The sequence below is a fragment of the Natrix helvetica genome (assembly GCF_964273705.1).
Source record: "Natrix helvetica genome assembly, chromosome: 6".
Taxonomy (NCBI): Eukaryota; Metazoa; Chordata; class Lepidosauria; order Squamata; family Natricidae; genus Natrix; species Natrix helvetica.
The window spans coordinates 67,638,546-67,666,535 of record NC_138553.1 but is presented as its reverse complement, the minus strand read 5'-3'; the positions used below and the strand labels follow the sequence as shown (position 1 = coordinate 67,666,535).

The 27,990-nt window shown below is 40.1% G+C and overlaps 1 protein-coding gene across 2 annotated transcripts; it reads left to right on the top strand.

The window, feature by feature from the left end:
- PANX2 (pannexin 2) lies at nucleotides 1–27,563 on the top strand. Of its 2 annotated transcripts, XM_081957096.1 has the most exons (4): nucleotides 1–489; nucleotides 956–1,285; nucleotides 23,381–24,832; nucleotides 27,176–27,563. In XM_081957096.1, the coding sequence occupies exons 2-4, from the start codon at nucleotides 1,060–1,062 to the stop codon at nucleotides 27,553–27,555; spliced, it is 2,058 nt and encodes a 685-aa protein (XP_081813222.1). In that variant the 5' UTR covers nucleotides 1–489; nucleotides 956–1,059; the 3' UTR covers nucleotides 27,556–27,563. The 2 variants fall into 2 exon arrangements, with proteins under 2 accessions (XP_081813222.1, XP_081813223.1); XM_081957097.1 differs by lacking the exon at nucleotides 1–489 and having other exon boundaries at nucleotides 1,242–1,285; nucleotides 23,328–24,832.
- Nucleotides 27,564–27,990: the final 427 nt, after the last annotated feature.

Here is a 27,990-nt window from a genome sequence, read left to right as displayed (position 1 = left end):
CGATGCGAATTCCAGATGTGGACGCGGAGACCTTAAAGGACCTCTCGCCGCCGTCTGCCGGGCGGGGGGGGGGGGTCCGCGCCTCTGGGCATCCTTCCGCCACGAAGCGCCGCTGCGGCAACCAACCTTTCTCGCCTGCCTTGGGCTCCGCGCGCTGCTGCCTCTGAAGGGGAAATTCCGCGTCTGCGCCGACATAACTCGAGCCCGCAAAGAAGCCGTCCGTCCTTACAGGGTTGTTGTGGTGGTGTTTGGTTTGCTCGTTTCTTTGTTTAATCTGAGGAGGGGAAAAGGCGACTCCCACCCTGGGTGGTGGTGGTGGGACAGGCTCCCTTTTGGACCAAGAGGAAATTCCTCAGGCCGGCGTCTTTCTCCTTCTGCCGCAGCAGCAGCATCGGGACATTTCATGCCTACTTTGGCTTTCGCGCGCCAGCCTGCCGCTCCCTCCGTGGACCGGGAGAGCCTCCCTGCCCCCCGCCCAAACTTCGCGAGGTAACTAAGGACGACTCCAGTTCCGCAGTGAGGCTTTCTTTCTCCCTCCCCCCCCCCCCCCACTCTCCTTTCTTACCGCTCGCGCCCCGTTGCTCGTTTTACGACCCAGCCAAACACCTGCATGGGCTTTGCTTGGGATCCTTGCTTGAAATCCCTCAGTCGCGAGGGCGGCGTTTCTCCCCCTCTCCGTTCATCTGCTCGCCTTGATTGCGGCAGGCAAACCCTTGCTTTGCAGCTGCGGTTTGGCTCCAGCTTCGCCGTCGCCTCCGGTCCGGGTTATCGAAGGGGGAAAGAGAGGGGAAGGAAAGCCGGGCGTGTAGTAGGTTTCCCGATCGCGCGCCGGCCTCGGTGCCGCAGTCTCGGTTAGAGCACCATAGAGAACATGGTGCCTCCTCTCGGCCCGCGTCCTCCCTGCCCGCCCACCTCCACCCTGCCCGGGTGTATTCATTGGTTGTCCTCCCCGCAGGCTGAGCCCATCCCGGGCTCTGGATCTTCTCCGGCGAGGCGACGGCGCCGTTGCTCCGGCTACTTGGAGCCCGGCGGTGAGTGCCCTCCGACCCGCCGCCGCTTATGCAACACATCATCGAAAACCATCCGGACATGGCAACGGCGCTCCTGGCTGGGGAGAAACTGAAGGAGTTGATCCTGCCCGGGCAGCAAGACGACAAGACGGGCTCGTTGGCCGCGCTCCTCGTGCAGCTGAAGCTCGAGCTGCCCTTTGACCGCGTGGTCACCATCGGCACCGTCCTCATCCCGATTCTCCTGGTCACGCTGGTCTTCACCAAGAACTTTGCCGGTAAGGGCAGGCTGGGGGACGAGCTGGTTTCAAGAACCGGTGACGGGGGGAAATCCAACAGGGGATGGGATCCAAGGACCGGGACCACCTTCACCTGTTGCAATTCTTCCTGCTGGGCAGCTATTTAAAGGGATGGTCCTAAGTAAGAGGTAGACCCATAAAGAGCCCGTGCGCATAGCCTTTGTGAGCTGACACTGCAGCAACAACACTGCAAATAAAACAAGGTCCAATTGGCCTTCCAGTAAGGGGGTCAAGCCTGTAGAAGCATCAACCTTTCTGGTTCTATGGACCGGCAGTGGCGGTGGCAGGGAGGGGAGAAGGGATGGTTTTGCATGCGCGGTCTAGATCCCGTGCATATGCAAATGAAGCTTTTCCCGCTCGCCTGCTGCTTCCCAGGCCTGGTTCCCAACCGGCCAGGACCAGTCCACGGCCCGGGATTGGGGACCCCTGCAAACATTACAGGCAGTCCTTGACTTACAACTGGCAGCTCCAGGCCTCTGAGTTTGCTGCATTTACAAACCGTTTTGTGTTTGGCTGGTTTCATTAACCCTTCGGAACCTGACAACAACCACAAATGAGTTCGAAACTTCTGTTGCTAAGCGAGACAGTTTAAAGTGAGTTTTGCCCCGTTTTATGACCTTTTTAGCTGCAGTTGTTAAGTGAATCACTGCAGTTATTAAGTTAGTGGCGAGGTTGTTAAATGAATTGGTCTTCCCCATTGATTTTGCTTGTCAGGTCACAAAAGGTGATTGAATGACCCTTGGACATTGCAACCGTCATAAAGATGAAACATTTACCAAGCATCTGAATTTTGATCTCGTGACCATGGGGATGCTGCAATGGTCATATGTGTGATAAATGACCATAAGTCACTTTTTTAATGGCCATTGTAACTTTGAACGATCGTTAAACGGACTGTTGTAAGTCGAGCACCAACTGCATATCCAAGGGGTTGAAGAGAATTGGGGGGGAAAGAAGGGTCAAGTCCAAATGGCCTGTGTTAGAAAGGGGTGCCTTCAAACAAGCAAATCCTGGCCCTATAGAAGAAAAGCCATTGTGTGTTCATGGGGCCAGTTCCTTCCTTAATGCTCTTTCCCCTTTGTATGTCAGTCAGGCAGAAGAAAATGTGGCAAAAACCAGAAGGGGACACAGATGTTATATTGTCTGGATGCCCTATAAATCACTGAATGAAGAAAGATGGGTACACACAACATCTATTCTATAGACTCACCCTGAGTTACATAAGAAGGTCCTCCTTTGATTGAATTGCATCAGTCTTGAATTCAATTTGGGTCGCAATCTTTGGCCTCCCAGCCCCTCATCTGTACTTCAGGAACAGTAAGGGTGCCCTACCTACAAACTTGTTTTATCAAGATGACTGGATACTTTGGTGTATTAAATGCCTTGGACATGCAAAGGCCACGTGTGAACATTATATTTGGATTGACACAGTAAGGATAACGGTTAGGGTAAAGTTGCAACTGAGAAGGCAAGATGAGAAAATTGGGGCTTGGGTGGCCGCAGAAGAGCCCAAAAATCAAGATAGTGTCCATCAAAAAAGTCAAGATGGTACTTGTAAAAAGGGGATGGAATTTGATTACATGGTTGTAGCTACCATCTTAATTTATTTGATGCCCCATGGTCGTGTTGAAGGTGGAGCATAGAAGGGCAAAGCAGAGGATGTGGTTAGGAAAATGTTCCTTTCTCCTGAGTTATGGGCCTCCACCTCTCCTTGGTGTCAGCATGGAACTGTCTCTCTTGCCAATTCCTATCCTATTCTTATTGCTGTCTTCCAAGCCCCTTCTAGTTACTGACTTTCCTTCAAGATAATAGGGAACAGAACATATTTTATTCATTTCAAGGATGCCTTTAGACAGTGTTGGAATAAGAGGAAAAATAATATTTAATGACAACCTGTACAGTTAAGAATCACTGATGTCTGTTTCACTCATGACTGGAGCTCAGATGAAGTTAATTTCATGAGGAGACGGGCAGAAAGACAGACAGACAGACAGACAGACAGAGAGAGAGAGAGAGAGATTGCTGAGATCTGTTTGTCCCATGATAGGATGCAGAGGGATACATGAGTGTACGAATGGCAGAGAAAACTGCTATCATGTGCTTGTGTGTGTCACACGTTATATGTGGTGGTGAGATATTGGAGGGAGGAAGAAGAATTCTGCTCCCTAGAAAAGGCCATATTTACCGTATGTGTCCCTCTTATTTTTAAATAATCTTTCTAAAATAGTTTTGCCAAAGGATCACATTAGCCAGGGTTGTCCATAGGAACAGGGGGCCAAAATCAATTCAAAAAATGGCTGTGCGCGCGCGTGGTCACTCACACACACACACACACACACACACACACACACTTTTTAAAAGACTACATTACAGGTTCAACATAAACAATAAATTAAGCAAGATTAAAACTTTGGAATTTGATGACCCCAACTACAACTTCAACCTACAGAGTCCTGCAGAACAATACCACCTTGGCAGTTTTGGGGGAAAGCATCCAAGGTTATTTTTTTTTATTTATTAGATTTTCATCTACCTTTATTACTGTACAGGTAACTCAACTAGTAAATATCCCTAGTGCTCCTTCCTTCTTCTATTTTCCCTACAGCAGCAATCCTATGAGATGAGTTGGGCTGAAGGAGATGACTGGCCCAAAGTCACCCAACTGGCTTTCATGCTAAGGCTAGATGAGAATTCACAGGAAGATGGTGTCAGTCTGCCCTCTGAAGGAAGCAAACGCATAATAGTCCATGTGTTCTACATGAGCGAAAAGAAATGATGCATTATGTGCCAACGGAATAGTCATTGATTCTGTTGCTTATTTCATTTCTTGCTGTATTTCCAACTCATTGGTGTCTTGGATTTGGCCTGTTAGGATGCTAGCCTAATGCTCTTCATTTATCTGTTCTTATGTACAAAGAACACCCATAAGAGCGAGAAGGGAATTTTATTTTACTATATACATAGTAAAGCCGTTTTGGCAAGGTAGACAGCTAAAATGGCTTCTCTGTTGCCTATTTGGAGTTTTGGAAACTACATAGGTTGTCACAAACCATTCTGATTTAGCAAAGTGATTTATGGTAGTTATTGTTTCCATGGAGGTGCGGTATTTATAATTGGCCTGCTGTTGACATTTGTAAGACTTGCTAGGAAGTGTCTTCATGCATGGCCAAAGGTATCTTTCCCCAACCTGGCTCCTTTCCAGATGTGTGAGGACTGCAGTTCTCAGCATTTCCCACCAAGGAAGGTCTTCGACTGGGAGTTCTGATAATTCTCACACTGGGAATTCTGGTTTGGAAAGACTGCTTAAAGCATTCAAGGGTATTTTCAGTTTTGATTTGGCAAGAGATAAATAGATAATTGCCCAGGTATCCTGATCCTTTTCGTTTGTAATACAGTAGTAGATCTACAGCAGTAGAAGATACTCTTTTTATATCTTGAGCAGAAGATGGGGCCATGTGTTATATTTATATATTAGTCTGTTGCTCCAGGCATCTGGCATGATTTCTTTTCCAAGAGGGATAGACATGTTTACTTGTAGTAGCCTAAAGAAAAATACACATAAAGATTGTAATATAAATAAGAAGTTGAGTGCTGGTATGAGTCTTGCTTTTTCTTTGAAGTCACTACTGTACAGCAGTCTCTGCCTTAGCTGTATCTTCCAGATACAATTTGCTTTGGAGATTGACATAAGGCCAGCAGAAGGATAATGTGTTTGGTCTGTTAAATAAATGAGAAGTATTTAATTCTGTGCTGACTTTCTCATATTGAACTGGTTGTATAAAATCTCAGACGAACCTGAAATTCTATGTGCGGGGAACTTTCATTTAAAAAAAATAAGGTTTCATATAAGAACGTTCTAAGTAGATGTTACATAAATCAGTCTGAGGCATTTAAATACTTAAATCATTAAATGATTTTAGCTTGATTGATCTATTTGTTTCATCTATTTCACAGCCGTTAGAAAATAAATCATATTGGCTGTTGAAATCTACCCAACCATTATGTTGTTTAGATTTCTAGTGAAACCATTTAGTTTAGCAAGCTTAACTTATTAGAGTATTTTCACTGGGCTGTGTAATAGCCAGAAGTAAGTTCTAGGGCTAATTTCTGTTGGTGTGAATAGAACATGGAGTCATAGGTCTGGAAGTCTTCGAAGTCTCCTAGTCCAACCCTGTGTTCAAGCCAGGAGATTTTATACAGTCCCAGTCAAATGGTTGTACAATATACTCTTGAAAACCTCCAATGATGGAGCACTCACTACTCTGGGAGCAAGCTATTCCATTGATTTGTTCTGTCTGTCAGAGAAAGTCTCCTTATTTCTAGATTCAATCTCTCTTTAACAAGTTTCCACCCATTACTTCTTTTCCTACCTCTGATGCTTAGAATAATAAATTAATCCTCTTCTCCGGTGACAGATCCTCAACTACTGGAAGATAGTTATCACATCCCTCTCCATGTTGATCTAATTGCTATTGCTATTATTTGCAGAACAGATACCTTATGTCCTTGAAATTAGTATTTTTTTATTTTTGTGAATTTCTTAGGTAGTTTTATAGGTTAATGTAATCAGTTTACATCTGATCTACCAAAATTTGGATGTAAAAAGAATGGTATCTATAGAAATTAGGGGGACCCAGTGGCTAAGACAGCACTGAGTCAGAAAACTGTTGAGAGGTCTACAGCTTGGCAGTTCAATACCCAATATCCCAAAGGAATGATTTTCCACCAATTTCTTCCAGCTCCTGTTCACCTAGCAATCAATCAATCAATCAATCAATCAAAATCAAGGGACTTTGGAGGTCTTCTTGTCCAACCCCTGCTCAAGCAGGAGACCCTATACCATATCAGACACTTTAGTGGGAAAATACCAGGGACATGAAAGGTGTCCTCTCAAGCATCCCCTGGGCAACAGTGATGTCATCGACTAATCCTTTCAACCCAGCCTTGTTTTTCAACACAAATATAGTAGTATAGAAATTGTAAAAGCTTTTTACTTTTATGTTAGCAGCTAACGTGCAGTTATCCCATATTTATTGCTAAGCAACAACTCTTGTAATTACACTATGTGATCTACATTACTGTGAGGTATAGATACATTTTTATATAAACCTCTTGACGGGGACTGTGATTACATTTTGTACGATGCCCGAACTTAGATCATAGGCTAAACAACCACAGTTTGTGTTATTCTAGGGTTAGACACTTGCATGATATTTGAACGTAGATTGGATGGATATGTGTCATTAATCTACTGAAGTTGTCAGTCTGAAGTGACTGCACAATGAAACTGTTCATTTATAGCATTCCAGTGGCCTCTCTCTCTCTCTCTCTCTCTCTCTCTCTCTCTCTCTCTCCATCTCTCCCTCTCTCCCTCTCCTTCCTTCCTTCCCTTCTATTTCTTTTTCATTTTAATCACTTGGAGGCATGTAACTGAGGTGAGATCTAGGCTGCAAGCTGTTAAAAAAAAGTGTCAGCCACACAAAAGTAGTTGTAATAGAGGCCCAGATGGTGATTGACTGGCTGTCTACAAAAGACTATAATTTGAACTCAGTGGCTCAGATTTGGTTTATTCATTTGTTTCTATAGTGCCAAATCAGTGAAGAATCATGACAGGACAGAAATATACAACTACTGTTGGCCTGAGGGTCATACGAGGCTTAACAACGGATGTTGAAAGCCACAATCAAAATATGCCAGGGCAGGGTCCAGTTTTGAAATTGGGGATTCCAGTGTTGTTAAGGAAGGAAATGGATGTCTGAGCTCTTACAGTGACTGAGATTACACAGTTTTGCCCTGTAAATCTGCCATAACCGCCTACAGAGCAAACATTTTCAGTTTTTGCTCTGTCTATTTGAGAGGAACCTTGGGAGTCATGAAGTATTTGTAAGCCCCACTTTGTGCACTCCAGAGATAGCAGAGAAAATATCTGGCTGAAGAAAAAAAATTGAGTTACAAATTCAGAACTGTTTCTCCAGTCGTTCATTAAAATAAGGGCAAAATGAGTGCAATATGCAATGTATAGTATATGTCTTTTGGAATATGCCTGACTGATTAAGTGAGGGAATAGAATAGAATGGAATAATAGAATAGAATAGAATAGAATAGAATAGAATAGAATAGAATAGAATAACAGCTGGAAGGGACCTTGGAGGTCTTCTAGTCCAACTCCCCTGCTTAGGCAGGAAACCTATTCTGGCTTTTCAGGATTGCATTATTCAAACATCTTAAGCAGAAAGACTTCCACTAGACATTGCTACTCTAACATTTTCTTCATCTAGCTTAAGAAGACAATCTTGCTTACAAATTGCCTTCTGGATGGACTGGTGCATAGTTACAAATGTTCTTATTTACTCCTTTTTTATAAGAACATGGTACTTATAGGATCTTAAATTATCTAGCGATATCATTGGAAATAGATAACATTATTCTTGATGGGTTTCTGGGATGGGCATATTTAGAGCTGCAGTGTCAGATGACCAAGAAGAAAACAATGCTAACTTTCATCAATGCTAACTAAACCTTCAGAGATTAGGGCAGCTAATGATATTTCAGTTGTTTCTGGGTAATAAGTATTAATGGGGGAAGAGCAACTAATAAGTAATGAATATAGTGTCTGAGTTGGTGAAAAATCCATGCTTTGTTTCTGTCTAACAGTAAAGTCCACAAAAACCCATTGACCAAGTAAATTTCTTACATCCTATTTACAAGACTGCCATGAATTAAAGAACTCTTTAACCAAGAACAGCTTGTTGAGAAAACCTGTATGCATAGATGCTGCTGCCTTGGCAACATTATGGAAATAGTTTGACATTGTTTTCATCTAATTGGTTTTGTTTTGTTTTTCATTTCAATGATCAAGTTAATTGTTGCTTATGTTTTTGAGATCAGTCAAACTTGTCATCGGAGTTGGGTGGCAGGATAAAAAAGGATAAAAAGCAGGATAAAAATAATATATAATGCTAAAATTTGTGAGACTACAAACAGGCCACCAGCAGATTGATTGATAAAATCAATCAGTCGTTGAGTTTACAACTTATCTTCTTTCATAAGCACCCAAAGGAATTTACAACAATTAAAACAGAAGCTGGAACGCCTGATAATAAAACTAGTAAAATATTCAATTAAAGACAAAATCCTTAAAATTGGTGAATAGTTAAAAGATTGGTAGAAAAATTAGGGTTTTATTCCAGTATTCCTTAAATACTGGAATGATTGAGTAAAAGTTCCTAATATCTCATGGAGCTGACATTTAATTGCTCAGTTAGCTCATTGTAATATTCTGTTTTATTGGTAATTCTTTTGCAGAAGAGCTATAGGCAGGATTGTGTAATTGCTAATAGACTGGTGGTTGGGTTTTTTGTGTCTTTTTGGGGGGGAGGTTGTGTCAGATATAATGTAAAGCATACAGAGACCACGACTGCCTATTGTCACAAGATGCTACAGTTCTCAGTTGAAATCTCCTTCGATTTGACAACTTTGCCAGACTTTTATCATTTTTCCTTGGAAAAAAAGAAAAGAAAATAGTTGAGGCTGGGCATGAGATTGTTAAAACCTCACACTTTAGCTACTTACCTCCATTTCTATCCAATTTTGTCTGGACTTGTAGGGCTCATTATGGTAAATTGTTCATCATGCTTTAAAGCAAGGTTTCATTTCCTAGCAGCTGCATCATCCAAGTGAAAGGATTGTTATTATTTCTGCCATGGGTAAGTAATTTTGGAATTACAGCATTCAAAGAAACAGAAGGATAGATATTAAAACAAAACCACTTACATAATGTTAAGTTGTAATCTTGTGTTTGATATCCAGAAAAGATTGCATAAGCATGCCACGTTTTCAATATAGATCATTTCCCGCAAATGTGTTCTAGTTTATTGTTGTTTTTCAAGGTGGACAAACTAAACTGTACTTAGATCAGTCTGCATGTTTTGCCTTCTATTTTCCTATTGCATATACAGGTAGTCCTCGAATTACAACCATTAATTAAGTGACTGTTCAAAGTTACAACACCATTGAAAAAAGTGACATGACCATTTTCACAGTTATGACCTTTGCAGCATCTCCATGATCGTGTGATCAAAATTCAGACACTTGACAACTGGTTCATATTTATGACCGTTGCTGTGTCCCAAGGTGATGTGATCCCCTTTTGCAATCTTCTGACAAGCAAAGTCAATGGGGAAGCCAGATTCACTTATCAACCAGGTTATTAATTTAACAACTGTGGCAATTAAAGGTCATAAAATGGGGCAAAACTCATTTAACAAATGCCTCACTTAAGAACAGAAATTTTGGGCTTCCTTGTGGTCATAAGTTGAGGACTACCTGTATTTGAAATGGCCTAATTGCATCAAAGAAAGCTCATGAATGCTGTGTTTTTGTATCTCTTAGCAGTTTCCTAATTCAGCCCTCTTCTATTCTCATGAAGAAAGTAGTGGAGATAACCAGTAAGTGATACGTCTGATCAGTCAACTTTATTGGTTTTATTTTATAGGTAGCCCTTGGTTAACAATTGCCTCATTCAGAGACAGAATGTTCAAAACATAGATAGATGGATGGATGAATGGATGGATGGATGGATAGATAGAGTGATGGGTTATGACCGGTACGCCCCAGAGGGCCCGCCAGCCCGCCCGCGCTCCTTACCAATATTTGAGCTCTTCGGCACTTCCGCACATGCACACTGAGCGTATGGCGCCTGCACGACACTCCACTGAGCAGCTGGAGCATCACGGAGGCGTCGCGGAGTGTCACAGGAGGTAAGGACATATGCGTGTATTGTGCGTGCGTGCTGCGCGCGTTCATGTGGTGGACGCTGGGCCCCTTTGCATCGTACCAGTTGCAACGGGATCCGGATCCCACCACTGGATGGATGGATGGATGAATGGACAGACATACAGACAGACCAATTTATTTTTGGGGTTTCAGTGTTTATCAGTCATGTGTACTATACTGACTCTGCTATTATTGGTTCCCAGAGACTGCTTTTCAACATTCATTTAAGTGAGCTCTAGTAACCTATGCTTATTTGTAAAATATCTTCAAATATCATGCAATGTTCCTTCTCAGCCTTGGTTGAGATGATTTTCTGTTTGAACAAGAGGAAGGTTGTGGTTAATGGTCCAGCATCAATTTAGTCTGAAATGATGAAAGAAGAGAAAGGATAGCGACATGATCAGAGTGAGCTGATGCCATACCAAACGAAAGCTGTCGCTTTGATATGCTAAAATTAGATTGTGGATCTATGCAACTGCTGGCTTGTTTGTTTGTTCCAAAAACGGGATAGGAAACCACAGCCAACCTACTTGTCCCACAAAGAAAAAATCAGGAAGATTATCACTTGAACATACTTCATCTGCCTATATTTATGATTCCTAAATCCTGTGTTTATTTTTCTTAACAAATAAATCTGCAAAGGTCCAAACATTCTTATTCAAAATTAAAGCATTGATTAAAAAAAAAACTCAAGTTCATATTGTTTCCAGTTTAGTACTCCCAATTTTGAGGTTTGAAAAGTCTGTTTTGAATGAACTTGAAAAATTTCCAAAAAAGTGATCAAAAAGAGAACATTTCATTCTGAAAACAACTGTCTCGCATCCAAAACAGGACATTTTGAATTCAAACCATGGTAGTTTGCATTCAAAACATTTTCCATACCATAATTTAAATTTTCTATAATCATGCCTCTTTGGGCAATAAGAGCATCTAGGGAAGTATGGCAAATCTACCTCAGTTTAATGCACCTGTATCCCCACATTCTTAACACAAATATAAATGCAAAGAATTACACAGATGTTTTTGCACACGTGAAAGATAAGTCTTTTAGTTTCTTTTACTTGAAGTTCAAGTTTTGAAACGTGGCAAAGATTAATTACTATTTTAAAAAACTTTAAAACACTTTAATCTGGAAGAACATAAATGTAGGAAGTTCTCCTGGGTAAATCCAAAATTCAAAACCTAGCTTTTGAAATACCTAAATACTGGTAGTACTTAACTTACAACCACAGTTGGGAACAGAACTTCCATCACTAAGCAATTCAATCATTAAGCAAGTCATGCTCAATTTTGTGACTTTTTTGCCGTGGTCATTAAGTGAATTTGACTTTTCCCATCGACTTTGCCTAACGGAAGCCATCTGGGAAAGCAACAAATAGCGAACCTGTGCTACTGCAACCATTATAAGTACATACCAGTTGCCAAACACTTGAATATTTATCATGTATATATGAGGATGCTTGAAGATAAGATTAAATGCTGATTGCTGAAAGTCAAATATTTGAGAAACATAATGTGGTCAGATGATGTTCATGGTTGGAATAAAATTATACGATATCACTTGCTAAAGGAACAAAACCAATACAAAGAAAGAATTGTCTTATGTTTAAAAAGCTACATGTGTAAAAAGTTCAATATGTTTAAAAAAGTTTAAAAAATGAATAAAAGCAGTACTGTTGGTGGTGTCTACTATAGACTGCCCAGCAAAACAAAAGGTGAGGGAAAGTTGAAGGTAGTCAAATATATACCTGGGACTTCAAAAAAGCAGCTTTTCAGTAACTCACAATTATTTCTCACACCAATAATAAATACAATTGAATGAAGCTAATAAATAGAAGAATACAAAATGAGTGAAAGTTCCTAAAAAACAAGATGGAAGATTATTTTGATGGGCTGATAGACATGTATGAAAAATGCATATTTTAGGGAAGAGAAATGAAATGTGCAATATTCCTGAAGTGATGATAGTATATGAGAAGAATGTTTTGGAATTTTATTTGACCAGAAAGTATATCTAAATTCAACACTATGCCATAACTACAAAAAACTATAAATTAAGTCCTTCTAGGAAAATTTGAGGAAATATATTTAGAAGGAAATTGAGAATCCCCTAGGGCTGTTGCAAGTAATGGGGTTAGAAATAATTCTAAAAGCCATGTTCCTCATACATTCCCATCTTGATCTTCTTTCCAACCTGATTAACTTGGCAAGAGATCATACAAAGGGGGCCAGGATTCTGCCCTGTCTCTTAATCAGAGAATAACACTCTGAAAATTGAACCATGTGAGATCAAACATTTAATCTCAACGTATAAAAGCAGTTAAACTCTAGCATCTGTTCAGCAGAAGAGGTGATGAAACCTTTTCCTGGACATCCTCAAGCAGAGGCTGGGCAGTTATTTCTCAGTAATGCTTTGAGTTTTCTCTATTGAACATAGAGGATTGCACAGCAGGGGCTAAAGTCTATGATACTGGACATAAAGTGTTTTTATAAATACACAAGTTTCATTAACTCTGTAGTGGGTTCCTATTTCCAAGGAAGATCTTAGTGAGGCTTTCTTTGGCCTGAAGGACCATATCAGCAATAACACTTAGACTTATATACCACTTCATTGTGCTTTTACAGCCCTCACTAAGCGGTTTATGGCGTCAACATATTTTCCCCAACAATCTGGATCCTCATTTTACCCACCTCAGAAGGATGGAAGGCTGAGTCAACCTTGAGCCAGTGAGATTTGAACTGCCGAACTGGAGCTAGCAGTCGGCTGTACAAAAGTAGCCTGCAGTACTGCACTCTAACCACTGCGCCACCTTGCCTCTTCCTTCTCCTTCCCTTGGTGTCAAGAGGAAGCGTGGCCAATGATGTTATGAAGCCACCAGAGTGGGTAGGACCAATGTTTTGAAACCCAGGGGGTGTTTTTTTTTTGTTGTTGTTCTCATGGAAAAAAGTTGAAATTTGTGAGGTACATATTGTTTCTTAAACCCCCTAAAGAAGGAAAGAAAAAAAAATCAGCCCAATTCGATGATATTTTGATTTTACAGGTACTGTGGGTGTCTTAGAGTCTTTCTAGTCTTGTAGAATTTATTTTTCTCTCTTCAAAAGCCTTCAAATCTCCCAAGCTAAAAAAAAGAAAAGAGATCTGAAATATTCAGCCTCATATAATCTGGGTATCTATAGGTTGCATAAGTGGCATTGGATATGGAGGGGAGTTTCTATGGAGGCAGTAGGTTTGACTCTGCGTGTCTTAATTCTATTGGATTTTTGCAGGGCCTGCTTTCTGTCCCTTTTTCTGGTGTGAGAACAATCTGTGACTAATCCACACCTGTCAGTGGCTATCCCAGTTACGATGATAAACATATTTCCAAAGTGTTATTCCATCTGCTGATCTTTTAGGTGATTGAATTCCAAGTAGAAATTACCTGTTTTTCTGGTGTTTGGAGCAGTAGTGGGATGCTGCCAGTTTAACAACCGGTTTGGTGAGGCGTGTGCTTCGCTCACACACACGCGCGCGCCTAAAACACTTGCACGCAGCACTGAAAATGGATCAGTTAGAAGCTCAGCTGCTTATTTTCCAAGTCAGCAAGTTGGGGGGGGGGGGGGGGAATAAGCTGTGCTGCGTGATTGGATGAGCTAGAAAGCAGGAAATAAAGGATAGAAAAGGGCAGGGGCGGATGGGCGGGGCCAGCTGATCGTCTGAGCTACTGGTTCACTCTAAGCCAGTATTCATTGGCTGAATACCACCTCTGGTTTGGAGGCATTGCCTCAGAGTAGCCACAATATTAGCTAATATAAATCTTAGACTCCAGAATTCTAACTCAACAGGATCCTCTAATGTCTCTTTTGCTTAACTTTGTTATGGACGTTTTGGACTACCTTTCCACTACCATATGGGGAAAAAAATACATGAGATTAGGTCTTGGTCCACTTTCTGTCTACTTTTGTGATTCCACATAGATGCATATATATATATATATATATATATATATATATATATATATATATATATGTATATGTATATGTATATGTATATGTATATGTATATGTATATGTATATGTATATGTATATGTATATGTATATGCATATGCATATGCATATGCATATGCATATGCATATGCATATGCATATTGCAGCCAATAAAGTACATAGAATTGCTAATGGAATCACGAAACTCAAGCGGACCTGAAAGGAAACAAACCTTTTGTTCATTAATCAGTACTACTTGTGTGAATTGAAAGATGGAATAGTTTTCAGAATTTGTGGATTTGTTTAATCAGTGAGGAGGCAAGAGGATGGAGAAAGCAGACTGAGAGAACAGCCCAAATCCTCTCCATAGACAATGCATGGAATTAGGAAATTTGCATGCCAGATTCTAAAAGGATTCTTGTATATTTGGTTTCCTTTAATTATCAGCAGTAGGAATCCTAAGGCTAAGAATATTGCAAAAACTCTGTTGTGTTTTTGTTAGATTTTTGTTTATGGCAACCTGCAGACTGCATGGCTTCCATTACCCCATCTGAAGCTTAGGCAAAACCAACATTTACTATCTTTCTTGGTAGGGGGACTTGAAAGGGAAAAACAAGTGATTTAAATTAAAAATGTCAGATGGGGCTGGTTCCTCCCTATTACAAAATTCACTGATTTCAATGGCAGGATCTTTTCAAAGGCATAGGCCCCAGTCAGGAAAAAATATCTCCACCTCTCACTCCCCAACAGTAAGAGCATTTCATACCATCTCCAGGCTCTGATTTGCTATGGCAGGAGTGTCAAACTCGATTTCATTCAGGGCTGCATCAGGGTTGTGTTTGACCTTGGGGAGGCTGGGGTGGGTGTGGCCAGGGTGGGTGTGGCCCGCTCGACGTCACTCATGTCGGGGACGCCTGTGGTGGCATGAGCGCTCTGCAGGCAAAAACGGACTCCCGAACTCTGTTTTTGGCTGCGACAGCCTCCCGCAATCCTCTGCCAGCAAAAATGCAGTTTGGTTTTGGCTGGCAGAGGCACCGCAGGCCGGTCCTTCACTGTTTCCTGGGCGATCCAAGTACCCCTGGACCTTGAGTTTGACACGCCTATGCTATGGGATAGGTATGTTGAAAGGAGAAAAATGTGGTAATCTCTTAATATTTGAAGGGGTCTCATTTGAATTCCTAGCAGCTAAAAAATCTTGAATCCTTAATTCTGAATATTTGCTTTATGTACTAATTATACATGCCAACTGTATGTTTTTGCACTGTGTCTCAATACAGTGAAGCAGCTTTTCTGAGCTTGGATATCCTTCCGCCACGGCTCTACAGACTAGGGACTCTAGGGTAGAAATCCCTATACCTGGAAGGCAACAGACCAAAGGATGCAGTTATAAGAATAGAGGCAGACTTCCTGTCTCTGGAATCTGGATTGTCTCTATGAGCCTAACTCACATAAGGAAGTATTTAAAGTACAGAATCTTCCAGTTCTGAACCATAGATAGTACTGGAATTGGACCAGATATTGACAGACTTTGCACATTATTTACCAATAAATGGGCTGCCTGTTTACATACATAGGCATTTATTCTCATTTCATACCGTGGTAAAAGTTAACTAGGAAGTGATCATTTGTAATTGCTAAACCTAGAAGTTTTTGTAATTTTTTTTCTAAACTTGCCAAAACTATAAACATGCTCAACCCATTAAGTTCTAATTTATACTACTCTATTATTTGGAGAGTAACCAACTAGGATTTCAAAGGTAGATGTCATACTAGGCTATGATGCCTGAATTACTAGTACCTGTTCATGCAGGTGGAGAAGTAGCGCAGGTAGGCTGCATGTTTTAGCACATTGCTGTTTCACAATTAACAAGCAATTTGGCCAATTTCTAGAGAAAGCCTGGAAGAAGTGAAGAATCAATACTACAGACCATGAGATCAGAGTGGTTAATCGTAATTCATATTTAAATCAGTAAAAGGATGATTCAGAATATTTGAGCTGGAGACATAGGATAAACAAGCAATACAGGCACGTCAGTGGCATTTGATAACTTGCCTAACTACTATAAGGGACAAGGATGAGGATTGTTGAGTGAGTAGAACCCATCTCACTTGATAAAAAGTAGAGTTTCTTAATAGCTTGCTAAAGGCTAGTTCCATTTTGACCATAGACAAAAGTATGTTTCTTCTTTTCTACAGGTGGCATGGAAAAACAAGCTATTGGCTTCTTAGAAGCTTAGGAAAAAGTTGGTGATAGATTCTACAAGAATCCTGGGATAACAAAACATCATAGTTCAATAAGATTATGAAAAACCATAGTTCCTCTCTGTTTAATTGGCACCTTAGTGGATTGAGTGGTGCATCGAATTCTGAGCATGATACTTTAGAAAGAACATTGATTAATTGAAGCATATCTAAAGAAAAACATATACAACTGTTTTTGGTCCTTGAAGAAAAACCTAAGAGGAACAGTTGGAGGCACTGTGTATGATTAACCTGCAGGATAAAAGACTGTAAAGAGACACAGTTGTCTTCAAATAACTGTAGGTAGAAGGTAGGACATAATTGTTCAGAATTATTCTAGAAAACAGGGCAAGAAACAATGTAGTTAAAGTACAGAGAATGTGATGTCAAACTGTGTGAGGCTGGCCAACTTAGGAAACAAAATGTCCTAGATTTCTCAAAATACTTTTATTGCCTTTAGGGTGCTATGACAGTTTTCTGCTTAACTTTGATCTGGCATAATTAAGATAAGAGTTGGTTTGAGTCTTCCTCATCCTCCTTGCCCTGGGCTTTCCTAAGGTCTCTTATAGACCTTTCCTAAGCTCTGTCTGCTTCTCTCATAGTTGACTTTCCATTAAACATCCAGGGGGGAGCAATACTAATAGCTCTTCTAAAACAGAATGAACTTCTTTGAGAAGTAATAGACTCTTCTTTCCTGAAGATGTTTTAACAGAACAGGAGTGGGTTCCGGCTTCTGTTACTGCCGATTCTCTCAGGGATGCGAATGCAGAGTAGTAAAAAATTGCTTCTACGTATGCACAGAAACAAAAAACAAGATGGCGGTGCCACTACCTACTCGTTCGAACCGGTCCAAACTGGTAGGAACCCACCTCTGAAACAGAAGTTATATGTCCATCAGTTAGGAATGCTGCAATAGTGGATTCTTGCCGTAGCTGTGGAGTTGGACTACATAATGTCCAACATCCCTTCTATTGCTTAAACTCTCTGGTTCTAACTGGAAGGATATCAAGCAAGTCAAAGCACCAATATTCACTCAGTTTCATGGCTGAATCCAGGGAGTGTTTCTCAAGTCCAAGGGACCAACCACATCATTGTTTACCCTCCCCCCCAAATTAACCACTGTTAATTATGTTTATACCATCAAGGTATGATCATTAAAATTCTTCACTTTATCTACTTATTTCATAACAATCATACTCTTTGATATATAAGTCATGAGTTCACATTTTTTTTCCAGAGGTATGTTTTGTAGCAAACCAATGCAAACATTATTTAAACTGTATTAACCAACTTTTAATTTATTTTTCAGAAAGAAGAGGATCTGGGAATTTTAAAAATATTTTCGGTAACAAAGGAATAGCTACTTTTCATTAAATAAATAATAATAATGTGCCGGGTTGTATTCTTATTTTTGCATTTTGGCTAATATTGCTGGGAGACCAGTGATTGCAGTAACCACGTGGTATATTACAGTCATCATCTAACAGGAGCATTTCTGCTGGGAGCAATGAGGGCATATGCGAGGTCTCTTATTTGCATGCAAAACCTTTATGTTCATGCTCATGTCTTCTACTGCAAAGATCAAATCATGGCCAAGTTCAATATTATCACTAGAGTATATGTTTAAGTCCAGTAAAACCATGTTTACTCTGGATTTTTGCCATTTAAATCCTATTTCTTTTTTAAAAAATCAATTTCATCTCTCAGTAAGACTTCATGGCTATGCTAGCATAGTTTTATTTTCACCAATACAGAAGTATGTTGTCATTTCATTCCAAGATTTTGTTCCATCAGGGAATTTCCTTGATTCTCATCCAAATACTAATCAGGAGAAACCCAGTTTAGCTTCTTCTTTCTTTTAAAAGAATTGGCCAAGGCAGCCTCAGTGCTGTCAGCTGCTGCAACATAAGCCATAAAAACTGTAAAACTCTTGACTATATTGGAGTAGATCTTTTTTCAGGCAACATGAGATCAATCCAGTTTTTTCCTTAATGGTAAAAAAAAATAAAGCTATGTCCAACTTAATTGCTTGTAAATATATCATAATGGATTCATGCTTTTCCTGATGTGCTTGTAAGCTTTATCCCAAAGGTGTAATCATATTAAATATAACATTTATTTACAATCAAAAACCAGCTATCATTTCCACATTAAACATATTAAGGGAGATAATCAGAAGGAAGACAATTCATATGTAAATTAATGTAATGTTACTTAAAAGAGAGAGAGAGAGAGAGAAGAGAGAGAGAGAGAGAGAGAGAGAGAGAGAGAGAGAGAGAGAGAGAGAGAATAACTAACAATAACTCACAAACAACAGTACCTATGCAAGAGAACTTCTAAGAATTTTTAGACTACTAGAGTGGGAACAGTACAGGGCAGTGGTGGGTTTCAAATCCTGTTCCAACCGGTGTCCTCATGGATGTGCGCAGCATACGTGCGCAGCACGCGCATGCATCTTAGCACCTCCGCAACGCTCCAGCTGCTCCATGGAGCATCACGCAGGTGCTATATGCGCCATGTGCGTGCGTGTGCACGGCAGCACAGAAGCTTTAAAACACAGGTAAGGAGCTCAGGTAGGTGAGTGGACCCTCCGGAGCACCGTACCGGAACGGTATCCAGTGCTCTGGGCTGGCTCCGGTATGCCCGTACTGGGGCATACCACCTGCAACCCACCACTGGTACAGGGCCATCTGTTTGGGAGGAGGGTGTCCCCAAAAAAAAACATGGTGACTGACTGTGTGGTCAAATTCCCATCCCTTTCCAACCCAACCGCCATCTTGATTTCTTTGACTCTTCCTGCAGACACCCCTGGATGCACAAATGCACAGAAGTATAAACAGTGAGAATAGAGAGCATGGTTTTACCAACAAAAAAAAAAAAAGGGGGGGGGGAGAAAATGTATTGGATCAATGAAATAAAAATAAGTAATGGGACTATTCTGAATAATAGAACTCATCAGTAAAATATCTTGGCGTTGCTTAGCAATGCTATTTTTTTTATTTACAGTGCCATGTAAATGGTTTTATTTGCTTCAAATGTAATTTAGGTTAGTAAGATTGTGTATAGTTTGTTCATGCATGAATAAAAATCCAGACTTCACAATTTTCTGCCTCGCTACTTTGATAAGTCATGTTCCATTAATATTTGGGAATTATTAAGATCAATGTGGTATTTTATGGTATCTGTGTGCAAAGAGTGAGGAGCTTACAATCTCAGAAAACAACAGGAGGAGGGGAGAAGTCGGAATAGGGACAACTAATAATTAAATGAGCTGTTGTTTCCGTTGCATGTGCTTTGATTTACAGATAAATTTAGTACTCAATCCAGGGAATTAGAGGATGTTGCCAAAACATAGCAGAAATAGTAACAGTTGAAAATGGATTTGAATCAGTGTGATTATTGTACATGGAACCTGTATAAGTTTTGAATTTCTAACTTCATACTTTAAATATTGTATGAATACTTACAAGCACAATGTCCTTGCTGCATTCACAAGGGGACAGGTTGACACCCGTCGACTGTGGTCTCATTTTATATCCAAAATTGCACTAACAAAATGTGATTGTATTGATGTCACAATTTGCCCAAATAAATTTTATTGGAGCAGAGAAGAATATATTTTATTTTTATGCAAGTGCAAGGCATGGAGGGTTTTTTTAGCAGAAGTTCACCACACAATTTATTACGGTAACATTTGTAATTGAAATTTGCTGTTTAAATTAAAATATCCTTTAGAACCCAGGTAAGTGGGCTTTCCATATCAATAACAATGAATGGTTGAAAGCTCTTTATCCATTGTTTTCTTTTTTTAAAAAATAGCCGGCTTTTCACTATGTAACAGAAATTCTAAAGAGGATATTTGGTTTACAGTTAGAACTTACTTGTATAGCACTTATCACATGTGCCAAATGTTTTTATTTTATTGGGCTTATTGTTTCAGTCTCTCAAGTTTTGCTTTTCTTGTTTAATTTTTATCATGGCAACCTGTGTCCCCATCAAAAAGGGAAAACTTGCATCATGACAATATGCCATTTTCATCATTTTAACAAAAGTTTTAAAGTCTGTGGACAACTGCTAAATAAGAATCTATCTCCATTTTAATCAAGCTTAAGAGTAGAACCACAAAAATTAATGAGGCAATTTAGTAATGCCTACCATATTCCCGTGGCATTAAAGAAATTTACTCTGTGCTATATTAGACCTGACTTCAACCCAATTGATGGAATGTTGAATACAAGTGAATTACTGTAAGGTACAAGATATATTTCTATTGATTGCATTCATTTACCTACAATACGTTTCGCAAAGGATTGCTATGACTTAGTGCTGAATGATAATCTTGTCAAGATGAGCCTTAAAGCTTATTACCTTAGATTATGCAGGATTTATATTTTCAGGGAGCAATGAATATGTATGTGTCATTAACACACTCAATCCCAAAAAGTATGTTGTGGTAGACTTTCTGTAAATCATAGAATGTATTTATAATGCTTTTGATTGTATTTTTATAAAAGGAAAGTATTGAGTTTTATAAGATGTCATTTTATTGATTTTCATAAGATGCCATTTCATGGATGTGTGATCAATACCATATGTAGACAATGAACCGTCTCACTGCATTTCCAAAGATTACTAGTGATAGTGTTATTATTTGAAGTTTCTTTTCAAGACACTGAAAATTTAGTCAGTTGAGGAATATCCTTCAATTCAAAACAGACTCCACCAAATAGGTATCTGACCCCCAATTATGACACTGTTTATACTTTGGCAGTAATTTTTTTTCTTTAGAAAATGTAAAAGAAAATATTTGCAAAATTGTAACCAGCAACATTCAGATGCAAAACATTCATCTAGTACAGTGGTTCTCAACCTGTGGGTTGGGACCCCTTTGGGGGTCGAATGATTCTTTCACAGGGGTCGCCTAAGGCCATCGGAAAACACATATTTTTGAAAAAATACAGAAAACATAAAATAATTTTATGGTTGGGGGTCACCGCAACATGAGGAACTGTATTAAAGGGTCGCGGCATTAGGAAGGTTGAGACCCACTGATCTAGTAGCATATTGTAGACTTTTGGGGCAACTTAAATTTCAGTCTCCTGATTCCATTTTTATTATTTCCATAATAAAGCAGTAATTTTGCAGGGTCTCAAAACTGCCTTTATTATGACAGGGTTTTTGATTAAACCCTGCAATATTCCTTTCATTATAATATGGGGCATTGATTATGAGGAGGTATTTTTCAACTGTACTTTGAAGTCCACAGTATTTCATCTTTCCCTATTGAATGGAAGCAGTTTAATGGTCTATAAAACATTCTAAATTCAATTACTTTTGAATTTAAAATGGCCTGTTTTATTAGCTGCTCCAGTCGTTAGGAGAGCATTTTAAGCTTATAACAGTTCAGTTCTGAGCTTAAAACTCTTCCAAAATGATCAAAATAACCCATACTGAATAGGAAATAATGTTCTCAAACTCAAAGCAGGGAGCTTCTGTCTCAAAATACCTAGTTGCAATTATTAATACGCATTGAAGAAACAATGTGTATTCAATTATTTTGAGTATATCTGTCAGATGTAAATTGAATATTAACCGCTGTATTTAAGATGATAACATATTCACTATTCCCATATTTGGATATGAATCCCTATTACAGAAATGGTTCTATATTGAGATGTGCTTTAGAAAGTTAAATATGTGTTTATTTAAAATATTTATATTTCCACCTATATTAAACACAACAGTCCTGGGTGGCTCACAACAATAAGAAATAAAAACATTGCAAAGTAAAAAAAAAAATGTTTTTTTAAAAAATCAGACTTTCCATCATGGCATCCTAAGATGATCACTGAGCCATGGTGGCACAGCGGTTACAATGCAGTACTGCAGGCTTAACTCACTGCTCACTCCGGGAGTTCGATTCTGAGCAGTTCAAAGTTGACTCAGCCTTCCATTGTTGATAAAATGAGGATTGTTGGGGGCAAAATTTAGAGAGGGCACTTAGAGATGGCTGTAAAGTACTATGAAGCTGTATATAAGTCTACGTGCTGTTGCTATTGCTACTAATTTTGCATTTTCTGGGACAATCCCCTTCCTGATCCAATGCCAGGTCTTCACAGCCTTCTGGAAAGCCGAGAGTGTAGATCTCAGAGAAGAGGTGGTTCCATAGGGCAGGTGTCACTATGGTGAAGACAATTGTTCTACGTCCCCCTAGATGACAACATTTAAGAGTAGGGACCTAGGAAATCTAGGGACGCCTATTGATAATTATAGGGTTTTCAGTTAAAATAATCTGCTTCATTTCTTTGCCCCCAGAATTTTTTACCAGAAATTTAATCAAATCTTGCAATTTCAAGGGAATTCTGGTCACTATCGTTGTGGGGTGGAGAGTTCAGAGTTTAAAACATCCATTTTGTTCTATAACTATCTTGCAGTAAAAACAACAACAACAACAACCCTGGGGTATGTGTAACCTACGCAACTGCAATTTTTGCGCTTTTTAAATATACTGTCATGAAGCCAAAGTTTCTCAAGAGCTCAGCAGAAAATATAACACATTCACAGCTGATCCTTTCCAAGTCTCAGTGGTGTGAGGGAAAGAAGAAGAAAAAACCCTCCGCCAATTCACTTTTAGATTGCTTCCCATCTCTTAAAAAGAAATGACAAATCAGAGTTTTTAAAAGGGTAGCTGCTCTTTTCAATGTTCGATGTGCAGAGATGAACTGGAGGGCCTTATGCGAAATACTTGCTTCATAGGATGAGCCCCCAGTTATTACACTGTGGCACTATCCTATTGATTTTGCTGTCCAAATTTGATTGATTGGTATGAAAAAATATCTCCAAAACCATTTTTCCAAATGTAATTTGTCATTCCCACTTCAGGAGTCGCTATATGTTGACTGTATAGATTTTTCTGCATTGACCTAATGCCATGGGGGAGGCAGTTTTTAACTCTTAAGATAACAGGGCAGTTTAACGTCATGCTGAATATACTGTAAACAAACTGATATACAGTAGCTTATAAACATATTTATTTTGCAGAGCTCCTTTTGTACGTTAAATGCACAGCAGTGACTTTTCTCTCTGTTATACAGAGGAGCCCATATACTGTTACACACCACACAACTTCACCCGGGATCAAGCCTTGTATGCCAGAGGATACTGTTGGACAGAGCTAAGAGATGCATTGCCAGGTGTAAATGCCAGCCACTGGCCTTCCTTGTTTGAGCATAAATTTCTTCCATATGCTTTGCTGGCTTTTGCCGGCATTATGTACATTCCAGCCCTTGGGTGGGAATTCTTGGCTTCTACCAGACTGACTTCTGAACTTAACTTTTTGCTCCAGGAGATAGATAACTGCTATCACCGAGCAGCTGAAGGCCGGGCACCAAAAATCGAAAAACAAATCCAGTCAAAAGGCCCAGGGATAACAGAACGCGAACGAAGAGAAATCATTGAGAATGCAGAGAAGGAAAAAAGCCCTGAGCAAAACCTGTTTGAGAAATATCTGGAGCGCAGAGGGCGTAGCAATTTCCTAGCCAAACTTTACTTGGCAAGGCACCTCTTCATCATATTTTTAAGCATCATCCCCATCACGTATCTGTCCACCTATTATGCTACCCAGAAGCAAAATGAATTTACATGCGCTCTAGGAGAACCTCCTGACAAAACCAGCAATTCCAAATTTCTCATACGGGTGAATTGCAAGCTGCCCTCCGTTCAGCTGCAACGTATAATTGCTGGAGTGGACATTGTCCTCCTTTGTTTCATGAACTTGATCATCCTCATCAATTTGATCCACCTTTTCATTTTCCGCAAGTCCAATTTCATATTTGACAAGCTGAACAAGGTTGGCATAAAGACCAAGAAACAGTGGCAGAAATCTCAGTTCTGTGACATTAATATCCTGGCTATGTTTTGCAATGAAAATCGCGATCACATCAAGTCTCTAAACCGCTTGGATTTCATTACCAATGAAAGCGATCTGATGTATGACAATGTCGTGCGGCAGTTGCTTGCAGCTCTAGCCCAGTCTAACCATGATGTTACCCCAACTGTACGCGATTCCGGAATACAAACAATAGACCCCAGCATTAACCCGACAGACCTTGACCCTAATGAGCCATTAATCATCAAGCGTCCTCGGAAGAAAATGAAGTGGATCACGAGTTCCAATCCCCTTCCTCAGCCATTCAAGGAGCAGCTAGCTACCATGAAGGTTGAGAACAGCAAACCTGAGAAGCCGAAGCCGGTGCGCCGGAAGACAGCAGCTGATAGTCTGATTGCGCCTTTGCTGGAAAACAACTCAAAACCTATCCAACCATCCCCCGTTCACAAAACCGAACCTAGTACTTTGCCCAGCACAGGTAATGAAAAGAAGCACACACGTCACTTTTCCTTAGATGTTCACCCGTATATATTGAGTAATAAGAAACCCAAGCAAGAAATCCCATCCAATACCTCTATGGCAATACCCAAAAGTCAAGAGAGGGGATTTTTAAGCCAAGAAGACAAAGCCATAGTTCGTGTCACTTCTTCTCTCAAAGGTATGGAGATATTTTTAGCTACTTTTTTTCCCATTGCAGTTGCAGCTAACACAATTGCTTCTTATTTTGGAATGTTTGAAATGTGGTTGAGCTGATTGGGATTCCTTTTTCCATACTGTTGATTACAATACAATACAATACACAATACAGTAGCAGAGTTGGAAGGAACCTTGGAGGTCTTCTAGTCCAACCCTCTGCCTAGGCAGGAAACCCTATACCGTTTCAGACAAATGGCTATCCAACATCTTCTTAAAGACTTCCAGTGTTGGGGCATTCACAACTTCTGGAGGCAAGCTGTTCCACTGATTAATTGTTCTAAATGTCAGGAAGTTTCTCCTCAGTTCTAAGCTGCTTCTCTCCTTGATTAGTTTCCACCCATTGCTTCTTGTTCTACCCTCAGGTGCCTTGGAGAATAGTTTGACTCCCCACTCCTGTGACACCATATCTTGCATGATAGCTGTAGCCTCTGATGGAAATCATCCATCAGGCAGATCCAGCACCCTGAAAATGTGACTGATACAAACTGAAATATTGATCACATAGTATGGCTACCGCACAATAAATGGGATGTTTGCTAACCTGAAATTTATCAGCACGAATTGTGCTTTTAAGCTTACAATGTATGAGCCATTTGTGAATGGCTACAATTTTTAAAAGTATATTTCTGGCATTGGTGTGGTTCAGGAAAAAAAAGTGTTCTTGTGCCACTTAATCAGTGACTCAGTTCTGGCTTCATTTTTTTCCCCTCTTCATTATTTTTCTCATGAAATCTAAACTTCTGGGGGACAGTTTCTTGCAATTTAAAACATCTTGGAGTTGCAACAAAATCACAATAAATGCCAGATATTAACAGGCACTATGGCAGTGGTGGGTTCCTCTCCCCGTCACTACCGATACGGTGCTCATCCTTTCGCACATCCTTTCGTGAACACGCACTGCACACGCATTTGCATGCCGCCACCACCCCTGCGACACCAAGCTGCTTGTTGGAGCTTGGGCAGGCGCCGCACATTGTGCAATTGGCCGGTTGCTTTAAAAACTGGTATAGAACATGGGCGGGCGGGTGGCCAAACGAACCACCGTACCGGTACGATGTCAGCTGCTCCCGGTTACTACTGGTATGCCCTTACCACGCCGAAACCCCCCACTGGACTATGGGGAGGGAATAGAACAGAACAGAACAGAACAACAGAATAGAATAGCTTTATTTGGCCAAGTGTGATTAGATACACAAGGAATTTGTCTCCAGTGCAGAAGCTCTCAATGTACATGATGCAAAGCAACAGGATAGTATTAATCATAATAATGAAAACAATAAGAGGGAGTAGTAGAGAAGATGAGAAGGATAATAATACTACAGCCATACCACATGGGTAAATATACTTGGACATAAGACAGTACTGTGAGGATTAGGTGTTCAGCAGAATGATGGCACGGGGGAAAAATAACTGTCCCTGTGTCTACTTGTTTTGGCATGTAATTCCCTACAGCAGCATCCCATAGGAGAGGAGTTGAGTGTACTCAGAAGAACATCATAGGAACATGGGACAAAGAAGAAATTTGACCTCTGGCTTCTATTGATCTAATTTTCTGATAACTTGAATTATTGTTCCTTGCGGTATTTCCTTCCTCTGTAGGATTTCAATAAACACCCACGCTCAAATATAGTGAAGCTATATTAAATACTAATATGAAATTTAAGACTAGTCCAAGAATTTCCTTAAACGACTTCTGAAGAGAGTACTGTACGTACTTAAAACAATTTGACTCTGTAAAATAATATAATTTTGAAGCTTCCCTGAAGTTTTGTCCTTATAGTTGAATCACAGAATGTTAAGTAACCTCATTAGCTTCAATGGAGTTACTTTGGTAAGTAACTTACGCTGCCTTCTTATCTTAAAAGTTTTGTTTTCTGTACTTCACTTAATAATGCTACATCGTCTTTCTTAACAGTTTGGCTGTGACGGTTTCATATCATTGATTAGGATATCGCAATTTCTCATGTATTAAGTATTGACTCTTCCATCCCAACGTCACCTAATGACTGAAGATAGAATAAAATCTGAACGCCGTTCATCGTTCAAAACTTACACTATTATCCTACAGTGGCTCTCTTCTAAAATAAGCCTCTTTTGAAAAGAGAACTTGGAGGGAAGAAAAACATCCATATTCAGGCCCTTCCTTCTCCTCCAACTTCATTAGGTGCCTTTGAGCCCATTGCTCTCATCCAATCTGAACTGCTATTGTGGAAATAAAATTAAGGTATCCCACATCGTCATTTTTTTTTCAATCTGGAAAAAAAAGATGTCAGTTAAATAAATAAGGGTTTTGCTTCTCTTTCAGATCCTTCCCTTCCTGGAAAAGAGTCCCTTTATTCCCGTGACATCTGCAGGACCGTGCCTGCAACGGGGGTTTTCCTCACCTGTACCCACAACCATATAGCAACTTCTGGTGCTGCAGCAAAAGTCCCTCTGCCTCAGACTAACAAGGTAGTCGAGTCAGGGCCTGCCCTGAATTGCCACCCTGTGCCTCCTCTTCTGCACATCAATACGCTGTATGAAGACCACGAAGAAGAGGGCTCCCACCTTATAGATGATTCTTTAGACAACAGAATTCACTCTCCAGCAGAAAGCGGAGACATCATCTCTATGCCTTCCACAAAACAAATCATGCTGGCAACTTTTGATGAACCCTTGGCAATAGTGAATTCTGCAGAGTATTGACGCACAATCCAGAACTGCTGTCGATCACACCTTGAACCTGATGTTCTACCTACAGCAGGATGAACCTTATTCGCCCACAAGCTACTGCATGAGCATGGAGTGCTGAAATGCAAGCCGCAAGGTTTGCAGTACTCCAGATCGGTTATTCAGGGTAGTGTCTTGGCTAATGTCAATAGCTTGCAAAATAGGACAATAATAATAACAAACCAATCAAATTATTCTATGCTTGGAAACACATGCAATAAAGCACAAGAAACATCAGCTGCAGCTTCAAGAAATTCACTTTGGATTACTACAACTATCCAAAAATGTTTGAAGTGCTTGAACGCATGTCACACCGTGTTTCTTAAAGCACATACAGCCTTGAAATTCCAGCTCACTATGTAAAGTAGCAACAGATGTAAATGTGTAGGATATTTATTATTCCATTTCTCA

Coding starts and splice junctions, on each gene's coding strand:
- PANX2 (XM_081957096.1), top strand. CDS start 1,060: ATGCAACACATCATCGAAAACCATCCGGACATGGCAACGGCGCTCCTG. Junction 1,286..23,380: donor CTTCACCAAGAACTTTGCCG/GTAAGGGCAGGC, acceptor TCTGTTATACAG/AGGAGCCCATATACTGTTAC. Junction 24,833..27,175: donor TGTCACTTCTTCTCTCAAAG/GTATGGAGATAT, acceptor CTTCTCTTTCAG/ATCCTTCCCTTCCTGGAAAA.